Here is a 14529-nt window from a genome sequence, read left to right as displayed (position 1 = left end):
CTGAGGTATCTAGTCCTTCCTAGTTCTCGCAGAATGGTCCTAATTTCTGTGTGTTTCCCAGTATTTGGGTTCCTTTAGTTTAGTGCAGTGTTCGGTGTTGTTTAATTCTCTGTGTGCCTCAAATAGATATTGCTGTTTGTCCATGATAACTATGCTGCTCCCTTTATCTGCTGGTTTGATAACAATATCCATATTTTCCTTCAGCTCTTTCAGGGCTGTTCTCTCCTTCCTAGTTAAATCGGGCTTATCCTGTACTTCTCTCTCCCTCTCCATTATCTCATCCAGTGCGAGGGCGAGGGTGAGGGTGAGGGTTAGGGTATGCGGGCAGTGGGCAAAATATCCCTCTAGTGTTTGTGGATCTCATACTGGAGATGCAGTATCTCTTCACCCTGCCACTTTGAAAACGGAACACATGACATGCTTTTTACATGTTTCTGCTCCGCAAAAGTCGCAAGGAGGTAAATCCTGCACCTCTCTGGTGTGCAACACGAAGCAGCGTTTACCTTAATCCACTTTATTAGGGAAAGCAGTCAAAACAACAAATTAGGAGAAAGACGTCCACCGGTAACAGGGTAAATGTGCCTAACACAATCTCTAAAATCATTCAAAAAGCTAACAGACATTAAATTACGTGATTTGCAATATTGAAATGGCATCCCAAATGTGACTAGACCACTGGAATGATACAATATTGTTTAATTCTGGTCGGGAAGAGAAGCTTAGCTATTGAAAAATCTACTTTAACTAATACGTACAGAAGCAATGGCTGCCTAACCAAACCATCAGGTAATCACAGCATCCACTGGCACTGCTGTTCAAGTCACTGGAATAATGAGGTCGGCATTGAAAGTCATTTCAATAACTGTCTAACGGGCACTCTTTCTTTTAATGTTAAAAATGATTAAAAGGGAAATTAAAGTAGGTCAAAACTTATAGCACATCATTCAGCAACCTGGGGACAATGCAGTGCAGACACATGAGGCCCCACCTTAGGAACCATCAATGTGGAACCCACCCCTTCAACAGGCCCCATCAAATGCGAAACCCTCTCCTACATCAGGGTCAGGACCCATTAATGTGGACCACTTCCCCAAGCCAAGGCCCATCCAATGTGGGCCCCTCAGTGGGCCCCTCCTCTGCCACCCCATCCGAGAACAGTTTCAGATTGGACAACATCTTCAGTTTTAATTCGAGCATTTGCCACTGGATGCTGGGAATACAAGCGAAGGTGTTTTGGGAAAGGAGGAGGAGGCATGCTGGATACAAGTGACTGTCGACAGAGCAGCAAAGCTAATAACCTCACATCCTTGTTAACAGTTAAACCCATCGGATACACAATGCCACTGGGTACACTACAGTCAATGAAAATAAATAGGGGGAGTAGACAGCTTGATATCTCAAGCTAAATTGAGACAGCAGAAAGACTGCAGAACTAGAATCTACAAGGCAGCTAAAATCCAGTGACACTACGTATGAGACGTTTACATTTCCAGGGGTAATTCTTTAAAGAGTGTTGTGTATGTGGCCTGGCTACACAACAATGCTATTAATAAAAATGCTGGAGACAGGAGCGAAGTTTCATGGTTCTTTACTAGTAGAAAATGATGCAGAACACACACATACGTATCAATGTGCGCCTAATAGCGCATGCAACGATGTGTTACTACAACATAAAGTAGTCCCCATATTATACAGTAGGCTGACCCGGCTGATGCTGTAGTGGCGTCACCCCGAGTTTGAATCCAGCCGGCTCCCATGCACGCTTTCCATCCATGCTGGGTTACGAGCTGGTGATCTCTTTGGAAACTCACCCGGCAGAAGGCAATGGCAAACCACTGCTGTCACTTGCCTCGTACGCGGTTCCCCACTATGTCAGAGAGGCGTGGAGGGAAATCGTCCGGCAACTGGAGAAACTCCGGATGTGACGTAACTTTCCTTTTTCCTATACGGTACAAAGAGAGAGTGAAGAAGGTTTTCAAAGATGTCAGCGGCAGATCTCGTTGCAAGTCTGGACAGCCGTTTCTTCACTCCTTTCTATGATAAGGCAAGCACTAGATAAGAAGGAAAACATGCAGATTAGATATTAAAAGGAGACAAAATGGGAACGTTCCTGAAGATAATCAGAACACGCATCTATCTGTAAGCTATGACGACAACTTGTGGGAATTCTAGCGATGGAGTATGTCATTTCTAAAATATTGCAAGTGAATTCATACATTGCCAACTCTTAATTCCTGTTGCTTCAAGACCTATTCGGGGAGATGGGACTCGTCAGCTCATCTAGGAGAAGGAAAATTCTGATCTCAAACCTCTGCTGCCTTGCGGCTGTACCCACTCACAGGGAAGGCTTCGGGAGTAAACCCGGAGCTGGAGTCCCTAAGGCAGTCCTACGCTGAATGACAACTCCTGTGGTGCTCCTGGTACCAAACTCAATCTGCCGTTCCTTTGGGTGCATGCAGACGGGGAGCTTGCTACATGGGGCAACAGCTTGCTCTCCATATCGTACTGCTACCTCCCTGAAATGAGTTTTTGCAGGGTGGGATGTCTGGCACTAGATTTTAACACCCGTTCCTAAACCCTAAAAATCACCTAATATAAACACAGAACTCTTTACTGAGGATTGTACTCAAAACTCTGGATTGGTTCCTAAAATATTCAGCTTACAGAAACAGGGAGGCAAGTAAGAGACAGAACTGAGAACTTCATGCTTGGCTCTATAACAAGGTTTATAATTCTGAACAATTAGTAAATCCCTTTAACTGGAAACAGTTCCAAATATCACAGCATTGTTCCAGCAGCTCGAATAACCCTCTTGCTGGTTCAGAGTTTTGAATCCATAATTTGTGTTTTATCCCCTTTAATGAACGTGCTGAGGACTGCATGTTTTTCCCCGACCCTCACTCGTTACACGTGCAGATTACAAAACACACATCTTTAGCTTAAAGAGCCTTTTCTACCATCAGTGCCCCCACAGCAGGAACCCAGCAGACACCCATCTTGTCTTGTGCTCATCTTCAGAGACCCAGTGACAGACTCTGGGACAATGCAGGCCACAACTGCTCGAAGGGAGAATGCTTATGCTCGTACCGAGCTGGGTCCAAAGCCACAACTTACCAGTCATGGCTTCCTGCGCAAAGTACTTTACGTCCATATCTTGGTCCTGACCCAATTTCTCCAGTATTGGTTTGAACTTGTTCTGTAAAGTGCTGTGATTTAAAAGCAAGTTTTAGTACCTGTGACCTTCAAAACAAGACAGCAGCACATTCACTTAAATCCAAAGCGGTACTGGATACTACCCAGATTAAAATCTCCTCTTTCTGCCTCTCACGCAGGCTCCCACTACCACAACTGATCCGTTTACTGGCCAGATACGGGTTAGAGCTCAACTAGCAGAGTACGGTCACAAACTGCAGCTGAGCTCATTTAGGTTAGTGGATGCAAAAGGAGGATAATTTGGATGCTGCATTTTTATGCCGTTGAAGAGAGGGGGCACTGAATGCATAAACTTCCTTTTAATGCAATCCGTCTGTTATTGCTTTCAACACAAATTCCAATCAAATCACAAACGCACAATTTCACAAAAATCGTTGACCGGACGGGTTGGCGGGGTGGAGATACGTCGCTACCAAAGGAGGTGCAGGGTGCTCCTTCCCTCCGCAGACCTGCAGGTCACCCTTGGGCAAGGTGCAACACCTGCTTAAGCCCCCCCCACCCCCCGATCAGGGTCACGCGATGCCGTGGGAGCAGATGTGTGCAGCCGGTGCAGATCACAAGTCCTGGTTGTGCGACCACTGATGCCGGGCAGACAATCTCTGAAGAGCACTGATAATGGCTGGGGGGTGGGGGGGGGGGTCACCTCGTCTTGTAAAGACACACACGGCCCAGAAGGCGTCAATGGCACAAACCAGTTCTGCAGGATAATTTGCCAAGAACAACCGTGGCCATGGAGAGACCACGATCGCCCACGTCACATGCTGATGAAGATGGTGGTGGCGTTAACTGAAATCTCACTGTGCGGTTTTCACTTCTAACCAGGATTTATCCATCAGTGGTTGAAGGAGAGAGGGAAGATGTATTAAAGAAGATTGGAGGAGCAAACTTTTCATGCAGGAGTTGGTAGCTGAGCTGCCAAAGGAGGTGGTGGTGGTGCAGGCCGGAACAAAAACCTGGACAGTCACTTGATAAACCTCTGGTTAGGTCACATTTGGAGTACTGAATTCAGCTCTGGTCTCCCCTTTAAAGGACGTGGAAACTTTGAAGGAGGTACAGAAGATGTTTACAGGACGTTGCCTGTGATAAACCGCTGGTTAGGTCACATTTGGAGTACTGAATTCAGCTCTGGTCTCCCCTTTAAAGGGTGTGGAGACTTTGAAGAAGGTACAGAAGATGTTTACAGGACGTTGCCTGTGATAAATCTCTGCTTTCGTCACATTTGGAGTACTGAATTCAGCTCTGGCCTCCCCTTTAAAGGGTGTGGATACTTTGGAGAAGGTACAGAAGATGTTTACAGGACGTTGCCTGTGATAAATCTCTGGTTAGGTCACATTTGGAGTACTGAGTTCAGCTCTGGCCTCCCCTTTAAAGGATCTGAAAAAGGTACAGAAGACATGCTGGCTGGTACTGCAGATGTTACCGGAGAGGTTGCTTTCTCCAGGGTGATGGAGTCTGAGGGAGGGAAGAGTTGACAGAAGTTTACAAAATTCTGAGGCAAAGGCAGACGGCTCACAGTTGAGATGTAAAAGCCAGAAGAGAACAGCTCAAAGATGTGCTGAGGATTTGAGTACCTGGAACACACCGACGGGTCTGGTGGAAGTGGATGCAGGTATGAAACAAGAACAAGTGTTTACGATCCAATGAAGGGTCACGGTCTGAAACAGCGACTGGTTATTCATTTCCATGGACGCTGCCTGATCTGCTGAGTTCCTCCAGCGTTTTGTGTGAGCATTGAAGTATTTAAGACACTGTTAGACAGGCAAATGAACGTGCGGAGAATGGAGGATATCGGCCACGTGCGGGCAAAAGGACACGGTTCAATTAGGCGCTGCTTTATTTATAAAGTCTGCAGGTGTTGGAAACCCAGAGCAACACACACAAAATGCTGGAGGACCTCAGCAGGTCAGGTAGCACCTATGGAAATGAATAAACAGGTGACGTTTCCGGCCCAGACCCTTCGTCCGGACTGAAAAGGAAGAATTAGTTTGGTACAACATTGTGGGCCAACGGGCCTGTTCTACAGGTTCAGTGAGCAGGACAGAGGGATGTGGAGTTAGTGTGGCTGAGTGGGTTTACAATAGCAAGGAGTGATTGTCAGTATAGATGCAATGGACAAGAGGTCATGCTTCTATACAGTACAACTGACTATATCCAGAACCCAAAGGAATATTGCACATTGCTTGGGAAAGCTGTAGTAAAATGAGGCCCTTGGAATACAAAGGCAGTGGAGAGACCTTAAACAGGTAATTTGGAGGGTAGAAACGGGCTACTAAATGTTCTTGGTGAGGATGTCCTTTCTTTAAAAAAAAGGGGAGAAGGCAGGCGAGTGGGGTTGAGGGGAATAATAAATCAGCCATGATAGAATGGCCGTGCAGTATCGATGGGCCGAACGGCCTGGTTCTGCTCCTGTGTCTTATGGCCTTAACCTCTGGATAGAGAAGAAGATCGTTTAAGGGTACCAAAGGATCAAGGTCAAGCAGGAAAGTGAGGCAAACACCACAGGGGAGGGGGAGGCCCGAGGGTTAAGTTTATGCCCCTCCCCCATGCAGTACATGGAATGAGCTGCCAGAGGAACTGGTTGAGGCAGGCACATTAACAACTTCAATAAGCACAGGTACGCGGGCAGGAAAGGTTTAGAGCAAGGGTGCACAACTATTTTGGTGCCATGGATCATTACGCTAGGGGTCCATGAACCCCAGGTTGAGAACCTGGGACGATGGGACCGGCAGAGACGGTGGTCTTGGCCGGATTGGACCTGTGGGTACAAAAGACGGTGCGACTCCATCACTAAATGCCACCACAGTGGCGTCTCAATTTCCATTCCAAACTGGAGGTGAAACATTCTCCACAGGCCGGGTTATAAGCCCCAACTCAAATACTTACCTGGCATCTAAAACCGGTCCTATTTTCTGCAATGTTTTAGCCACGTTGAAGCGAATGTTTGCCACCTGATCGCCTGCCATCTGGAGAACCGTCGGCAGCATGTGCTTTGCTGTGATTTCTTGGCCACAGGCTTCAGACAACACCTAAAAAAAACCAGCAGAAAATGCAAACGTTCATTCACAGCCCCGAACTTCACGAAGCAAGACTGAAGAAAAGATCATCGATCTGATTTGTGCGACGCTCAGAATGTATTTTGCCCCATGATAAAAAGGCATAGTCCACACTGGCACCAATGATCACCCGCAAGGAGAGAGATGAGGTCCTGCAACGGAGATTTACAGATCAATAGACAAGTTGTAAAGAAGAAGTGCTGGTATATTGTAATCGCTGGACTACCCCTTCTGCCATGTACGAGCGAGTTTAGAAACAGGAAGGCAGGACGGCTGAAATGTACAAAGTGTGGGTGCAGAGCAGACAGCATCACTGGGATCTCTTCCATGACAAGGTGACCCGAGCCAAGAGGGAACCAGGATTATAAGACGCAAGAGCGGAATTCGGCTATCGAGTCAAATATGATGGCAGAATATAGCATTAGTGGTCAGACTCCTGGCACTGTGGAGGATCAGAGGAATCTTGTGGTCAGAGTCCATAGGACACTCAAAGCTGCTATGCGGTTGACTCTGCGGTTAAGGAGGCATACGGTGCATTGGCCTTCATCAATCGTGGGATTGAGTTTAAGACCCGAGAGGTAATGTTACAGCTATGTAGGGCCCTGGTCAGACCCCACTTGGAGTACTGTGCTCAATTCTAGTTGCCTCACTACAGGAATGACGTGGAAGCCATAGAAAGGGTGCAGAGGAGATTTACAAGGATGTTGCCTGGATTGGGGAGCATGCTTTATGAGAATAGGTTGAGTGAACTCGGCCTTTTCTCTTTGCAGCGACGGAGGATGAGAGGTGAGCTGATAGAGGTGAACAAGATAATGAGAGGCATTGATTGTGTGGATAGTCAGAGGCTTTTTCCCAGGGCTGAAATGGCTAGAACGAGAGGGCATAGTTTTAAGGTGCTTGGGAGTGGGTACAGAGGAGATGTCAGTGGTTAATGAGGTGGAGGATAAATGCGTGGCTGAGGGATTGGAGCAGGGGGCAGGGATTCAGATTTCTACATCATTGGGACCTCTCTTGGGGCAGTTGTGCCCTGTACAAAAAGGACGGGTTGCACTTCAATCTGAGGGGGACCAATATCCTGGTAGGGAGGTTTGCTAAGGCTGCTGGGGAGAGTTTAAACTAGAATGGTTGGGGGCTGGGAACCGAACTGAAGAGACTAGGGAAGAGGGGGTTGGCTCACAAACAGAGAAAGCTTGTAGACAGTGCGAGAGGGAGGATAGGCAGGTGATAGAGAAAGGATGCTCTCAGACCGAATGTTTGAGATACGTCTATTTTAACGCAAGGAGTGTTGTGAACAAAGCGGATGAGCTTAGAGCGTGGATCAGTACTTGGAGACATGATGTGGTGGCCATTAGAGACTAGGATGGCTCAGGGACAGGAATGGTTACTTCAACTGCTGGGTTTTAGATGTTTCAACAAGGACAGGGAGGGAGGCAAAAGAGGTGGGGGCGTGGCACTGTTGATCAGAGATAGTGTCACAGCTGCAGGAAAGGTGGACGCCATGGAGGGATTGTCTACGGAGTCTCTGTGGGTGGAGGTTAGGAACAGAAAGGGGTCAATAACTTTACTGGGTGTTTTTCATAGGCCACCCAATAGTAACAGGGATATCAAGGAGCAGATAGGGAAACAGATCCTGGAAAGGTGTAATAATAACAGAGTTGTCATGATGGGAGGCTTTAATTTCCCAAATATCGATTGGTGGATCCCAAGAGCAAGGGGTTTAAGATGGGGTGGAATTTGTTAGGTGTGTTCAGGAAGGTTTCTTGACACAATATGTAGATAAGCCTATAAGAGAAGACGCTGTACTTGATCTGGTATTCGGAAATGAACCTGGTCAGGTGTCAGGTCTCTCAGTGGGAGAGCATTTTGGAGATAGTGATCATAATTCTATCTCCTTTACCACAGCACAAGGCTAATAGGAAGGAGCTTAAGAAGGAAATTAGGAGAGCCAGAAGAGGCCATGAGAAGGCCTTGGCAGGCAGGGTTAAGGAAAACCCCAAGGCATTCTACAAGTATGTGAAGAGCAAGAGGATAAGACGTGAAAGAACAGGACCTATTAAGTGTGACAGTGGGAAAGTATGTATGAAACCAGAGGAAATAGCAGAGGTACTTAATGAATACTTCCGTATTCACTATAGAAAAGGATCTTAGTGATTGTTGTGATGACTTGCAGCAGATTGAAAAGCTTGTGCATGTAGATATTAAGAAAGAGGATGTGCTGGAGCTTTTGGAAAGCATCAAGTTGGATAAATCGCTAGGACTGGATGAGATGTACCCCAGGCTACCGTGGGAGGCGAGGGAGGAGATTGTTGAGCCTCTGGTGATGATCTTTGAATCATCAATGGGGATGGGAGAGGTTCTAGAGGATTGGAGGGTTGCCGATATTGTTCCTTTATTCAAGAAAGGGAGTAGAGATAGCCCTGGAAGTTATAGACCAAAGAGTCCTACCTCAGTAAGTTGATGGAGAAGATCCTGAGAGGCAGGATTTATGAACATTTGGAGAGGTATAACATGATTAGGAATAGTCAGTATGGCTTTGTCAAGGGCAGGTCGTGCTTTACAAGCCTGATTTAATTTTTTGAGGATGTGACTAAACACAATGATGAAGGAAGAGCAGTAGACGTAGTGTATATGGATTTCAGCAAGGCATTTAATAAGGTACCCCATGCAAGGCTTATTCAGAAAGTAAGGAGGCATGGAATCCAAGGGGACATTGTTTTGTGGATCAGAACTGGCTTGCCACAGAAGGCAAAGAGTGGTTGTAGGCAGGTCATATTCTGCATGGAGGTCGGCCTCAGTTATCTGTTCTGGGACCCTTACTCTTCGTGATTTTTATAAATGACCTGGATGAGGAAGTGGAAGTGGAGGGATGGCTTAGTAAGTTTGCTGAGACACAAAGGTTGGAGGTGTTGTGGGTAGTGTAGAGGGCTGTCAGAGGTTAGAGCGGGACATTGATAGGATGCAAAACTGGGCTGAGAAGTGGCAGACGGAATTCAACCCAGATAAGTGTGAAGTGGTTCATTTTGGTAGGTCAAATATGATGGCAGAATATAGTATTAATGGTAAAACTCTTGGCAGTGTGGAGGATTAGAGGGATCTTGGGGTCCGAGTCCATAGGACGCTCAAAGCTGCTGCGCAGGTTGACTCTGTGGTTAAGAAGGCATACAGTGTATTGGCCTTCATCAATCATGGAACTGAATTTAGAAGCCGAGAGGTAATGTTGCAGCTATATAGGACCCTGGTCAGACCCCACTTATAGTACTGTGGTCGCCTCACTACAAGAAGAATGTGGAAGCCATAGACAGGGTGCAGAGGAGATTTACAAGGATGTTGCCTGGATTGGGGAGCATGACTTATGAGAATGGGTTGAGTGAACTCGGCCTTTTCTCCTTGGAACGATGGAGGATGAGAGGTTACCTGATACAGGTGTGTAAGATGATGAGAGGCATTGATCATGTGGATAGTCAGAGCCTTTTTCCCAGGTCTGAAATGGTTGCCACAAGAGGACACAGGTTTAAGGTGCTGGGGAGTAGGTACAGAGGAAATGTCAGGGGTAAGTTTTTTACTCAGAGAGTGGTGAGTGTGTGGAATGGGCTGCCGGCATTGGTGGTGGAGCCAGATATGATAGAGTCTTTTAAGAGACTTTTGGATAGGTACATGGAGCTTAACAAAATAGGTGGCTACAGGTAAGCCAAGTAATTTCTAAGGTAGGGACATGTTCGGCACAACCTTGCGGGCTGAAGGGCCTGTATTGTGCTGTGGTTTTCTATGTTTCAATGCAAGTTTTTTTTATGCAGAGAGTGGTGAGTGTGTGGGATGGGCTGCCAGAGGCGGCGGTGGAGGCGGAAACGATCGGGTCTTTGAAGAGACACCTGAATGGATACATGGAGCTTAGAAAAATAGAGGGCTATAGGTAAGCGGAGTAATTTCTAAGGTAAGGACATGCTCAGCACAGCTTTGTGGGCCGAAGGGCCTATATTGTGCTGTAGGTTTTCTTTGTTTCTATGAGTCTCCTCCGCCATTCCATCATGGCTGATTTATTTTTCCTCCCAACCCCATTCTTCTGCCTCCTCCCATATCTTTTCACGCCCTTAACAAATCAAGAATCTATCAACCTCCACTTTAGGTATACTCAATGACTTGGCCTCCAAAGCCGTCTGTGACAATGAATTCCACCGATTCAGTACCCTCTGGCTAAAGAAATTCCTCTCTTGCGCTATTGGAAACCGCCTCTGTGCGTCCCTTTTATCCATACCTTTGCTCGAGCACTTTGGGAGGGTTTAAGCTGGTGAGGCAGCAGGGCTGGGACACAGGATACTAGTGTAGCAGGTGTTAACTCAGAATTCTATGTCAAACTCACTGAACAGGCAGGTCCGGTAAGCAGAGAAGGCAGAAATAAGTGGGAAAGCACGAGAGGGCTGGGAGGTTTAACCACGTTTCTGAACATAGAAATTCACAGCACATTACAAGCCCTTCGGCCCACAATGTTGTGCCGACCAGGTAACCTACTCTAGAAACTGCTTAGAATTTCCCTAGCGCAGCAGTCCCCAACCACCGTACTGCGGACCACTACCAAGCCACAAAGCATGTGCTACCGGGCCGCGAGGAAACGACATGATTTGGCGATAGGAGTCGCTGCACCTTTCCTCATTCCCTCTCACCCACTGTTCAGCTTGAACACACGCGAGGTCATTACTCGCACGTCATCCATGTCAGCATGGGAATAAGATCAGCTCCTCGAGCTTGCAAATGACGGTGGGCTGAAAAGTATGTTTGACATAACATCTCTGGCGACATTCTGGATCAAAGTCAAGGCTAAATATCCTGAGATAGCCATGAAAGCACTGAAAACGGTGCTTCCATTTCCAACATATCTCTGCAATGAATGCAACGAAAACTAAATTGCGGAAAAGACTGGACATAAGGAACCCCCTTCGAGTATCGCTGACTCCCATCAGCCCGTGATAGGACCGTCTTGTTGCAGGGAAACAAGCCCAGGGCTCCCACTGAATCAGCGATATTGGTGTGTTGCAATGATTTTATATGCTCATGCGGGGAAAATACGTGCTGTGTGTTTAATATCCAAATGTTACTTAAAATGTTATGATGCTATTGATTTATAAGTGACTTGTAGAACCATACAACAATTACAGCACGGAAACAGGCCATCTCGGCCCTTCTAGTCCGTGCCGAACTCCACTCTCACCTAGTCCCACCGACCTGCACTCAGCCCATAACCCTCCATTCCTTTCCTGTCCATATACCTATCCAGTTTTTCTTTAAATATTTTCTTTTTCTTCCTTCTTGTCATAGGAAGCATGGAGAAGATCTAGAGGGGACACAGGGGAGACTTGCCAGGAGGCTGCCTGCATTAGAGAGCGTGTCTTATGAGGAAAGGTTGAGTGAGTTGGGGCTTTTTCTGTTTGGGGTGAAGGAGGATGAGAAGTGTGGATAGAGTGGATAGCCAGAGACTTTTTCCCAAGGCAGAAATGGCCAATACCAGAGGCATAATTTTGAGATGATTGGAGGAAGGTACAGAGGTAAGATTTTTGTTTCACACACACAGAGTGGGTGGGTGTGTGGAATACCCCGCCAGGCGTGATGGTAGAGGCAGATGCATTAGGGGCATTTAACAAACTCTTAGATAGGCACACAGATGATAGAAAAATGGAGGGCTATGTAGGAGGGAACAGTTAGATTGATCTCAGAGTAGGTTAAAAGATCAGCACAGCACTTTAACACAGTGCTTTAACGTTCTATGTTCTAGGTACAATTGCTCTGCCTAGTTTGCCAACTAACCAATGCACCATCATTAGCACTAACACTGCAAGACAAAGCTCACATTTTTATGTCATCTGCTAAACTTCTAGCCACATCCAAATCATTTACAGGAGAGTTCCAGCACAGATTCCTGTGGTATGCCACGGGGTAATCACAAAAGCCGATCAGCAAATCCACTTTGAACCCAATTTGTGAAGTTACTTCGGATCCCTCGGTCTCTTGCTCGTTTGGGGACCTTGTCAAAAGATTTTCCGAAGTCCCTGTAGACAACACCAGCTGCATGAGTACACCCGTAACTCCAAGAAACTCAGATTGGCCGACAGAATCACCCCTTCGGCAGGAGTGGAGAAAAAAGATGAGTAGATTTAAAAGTTGGGGGGGGGGGGAAGGTGAGTGGAGAAAGAAATACAAGGTGCTGGGTGAAACCAGGAGGGGGGAGGGATGAAGTAAAGAGCTGAGCAGATATCACAGAGTGAGAGAAGGTTTCACTGACTCCCATCGAAAGGAAGCAGCGATCACGGAGGGGGAGCAGTGAGAGAGGGGTTCACTGAACTCTCGAAGAGACCTTGGGAGCTCAGCCCTTCCTTCCCATAACAGCCAAGGATACATTTCATCAGGCCTTGGAAACATATCCGTCTCCAACCCCACTAAAGACTCCTAATACATCGGCTTCTTGCCCTGTTTGAGTTTTCCAGCCATGTCCTTCTCTCAAACAACAGGAATTCTGCAAATACTGGAAATTCAAGCAACACACATAGAAGTTGCTGGTGAACGCAGCAGGCCAGTCGACGTTTCAGGCTGAGACCCTTCATCCTTCTCTCACTCTGTTTCTCACAAAGTTTTCCTGGATCCCCCCTGCTTTGGGCCATTCCCTTTGAAATCGTTCCTGCTGATATCAGAGAGGTTGAGGTTCTGTACTACTATAACCTGATAACTCGTACAACTGTGTTTTGCCTTTCTCCTTCGTATCCAGGACGTCTTTGAGGAGCGATGCCTCAAAAAGGTGGCATTCATGGTGAAGGACCCCCGCCACCCAGGACATGCCCTCTTCTCATTGCTACCCTCAGGAAGGAGGCACAGAAGCCTGAAAGCACACACTCAGCGATTCCAGAACAGTCTCTTCCCCTCTGCCATTTCTGAATGGACACTGAACCCATGCTCTACTTCACTACTTTTTATTTCTGTTTCCGCACTATTATTTCATATATTTACTGTAATTCACAGTTTTCTCTATTATTATGTGTTGCACTGTGCTGCTGCCACAAAGACAGCAAATTTCACGACATTATGCCGGTGACGTTAAACCTGATTCTGATATCCTTGCTCCTGTACCTCATGCTGAATACTGGGAGAGCTGTCACATGTGACCACTCCTAGGGACTACCTGTACTCTGTTACTTGAAGCTCTTTTTGCATATTCCTCCAAGGAATGTGTGGGCATCACAGGTTGAAGTGGTATTTAATTCCTTTGTGGTGGGCTGCAGCCCTTGAGGTGTGGGTGCACCCACAATGCAGTTAGGGTGGGTGATCCAGGGTTCTGACCCAGTCAGAGTCAATGCCCTGGTTCAGATTTTTACTGCTATGTTGTAGGCATTTCATTTTAGCAGTTCTGTAAGAGCAATCTGTTCTGCTTTCAGCCTGTTTGGTTTTGAGCTCAGGAATGAGGTGTCATCCAATCAGGATGGTAGAATTGGGAGAAGGTGCTAGAGATTACTGGGCAGAGAGGTCTTTGTTTGGCGGGAGCTGGGAGAAGACAGGAGGAAAGATGGTGGACGATGAGGGTGCTTTGTGCAGATGAATGGCTTCAAGGAGGAAGGACCAATAATCCCGTGGGAAAGCCTCTTTGTTCAAGATGGATTTCCAGTGACCTTCGGAAGGTGGTGTGTGCTTTCACACAGATGGAGGGAAGGTCCAGCACGCGATTTACAGAGAAGTTCAAGATTTCAGCTCCACTGTATACGTGACTTTTTAAGTAGAATGGGCCCTTTTTGTTTTTTTCTCTTTCTTTCCTTTAATAACTGTTAGCTTAAGTTAACATTCTTAAATATACTCCTGAATAATTCTATGTAGTGAACAATCTGTTATTTTCTGCTGACAGGCGATTGCCAGGGGCAGTAAATCACACAACATTCACACAAACCGGGGTTTGGGTAGGCGAGACATCCCAACCTCACGGATTTTGCGGGACCAAAGTCACATACGCCTTAGATGATACTTGGGGTCACTGGCCATGGCAAGTACTTTCGGCACAATGGTGGATTCTGCCCAGTCTTTGCCAAACTTCTCCACCAACTTGGTCAAGTTGTTGGTCGCGGCCTCGCGAATGGCGTACACTGCAAGACAGCATTCACAGGTCAAGAAATGATCTGATCGCCGTTACTACTTGATTTTCAAATATGTACCTTGCTGATAAAATACAAAGTTCCAAAATGAAATGCTCGTACCACCTTCTTCAAAGTGTCAACCTGTTCCATACCAAGTTACA

At 46.7% G+C, this 14529-nt stretch overlaps 1 protein-coding gene across 1 annotated transcript in view; it reads right to left on the bottom strand.

Moving 5' to 3' along the window:
• Positions 1-5886: 5886 nt before the first annotated feature.
• Positions 5887-14529, bottom strand: part of LOC140203616 (serine/threonine-protein phosphatase 2A 65 kDa regulatory subunit A beta isoform-like) — a 48434-nt gene continuing 39791 nt past the window's right edge. The window contains exons 13-16 of the mRNA XM_072269664.1: positions 14246-14377; positions 12246-12304; positions 6097-6239; positions 5887-5968 (exon numbers count right to left, since the gene is read on the bottom strand). Coding sequence (XP_072125765.1) covers positions 5887-5968; positions 6097-6239; positions 12246-12304; positions 14246-14377 — 416 coding nt within the window. The remainder of the gene's footprint in view (positions 5969-6096; positions 6240-12245; positions 12305-14245; positions 14378-14529) is intronic.

This window comes from Mobula birostris, chromosome 10 (assembly GCF_030028105.1).
Source record: "Mobula birostris isolate sMobBir1 chromosome 10, sMobBir1.hap1, whole genome shotgun sequence".
Lineage (NCBI taxonomy): Eukaryota > Metazoa > Chordata > Chondrichthyes > Myliobatiformes > Myliobatidae > Mobula > Mobula birostris.
Note: the sequence above shows the minus strand (reverse complement) of the source record. Positions and strands in the feature narration are given on the sequence as shown.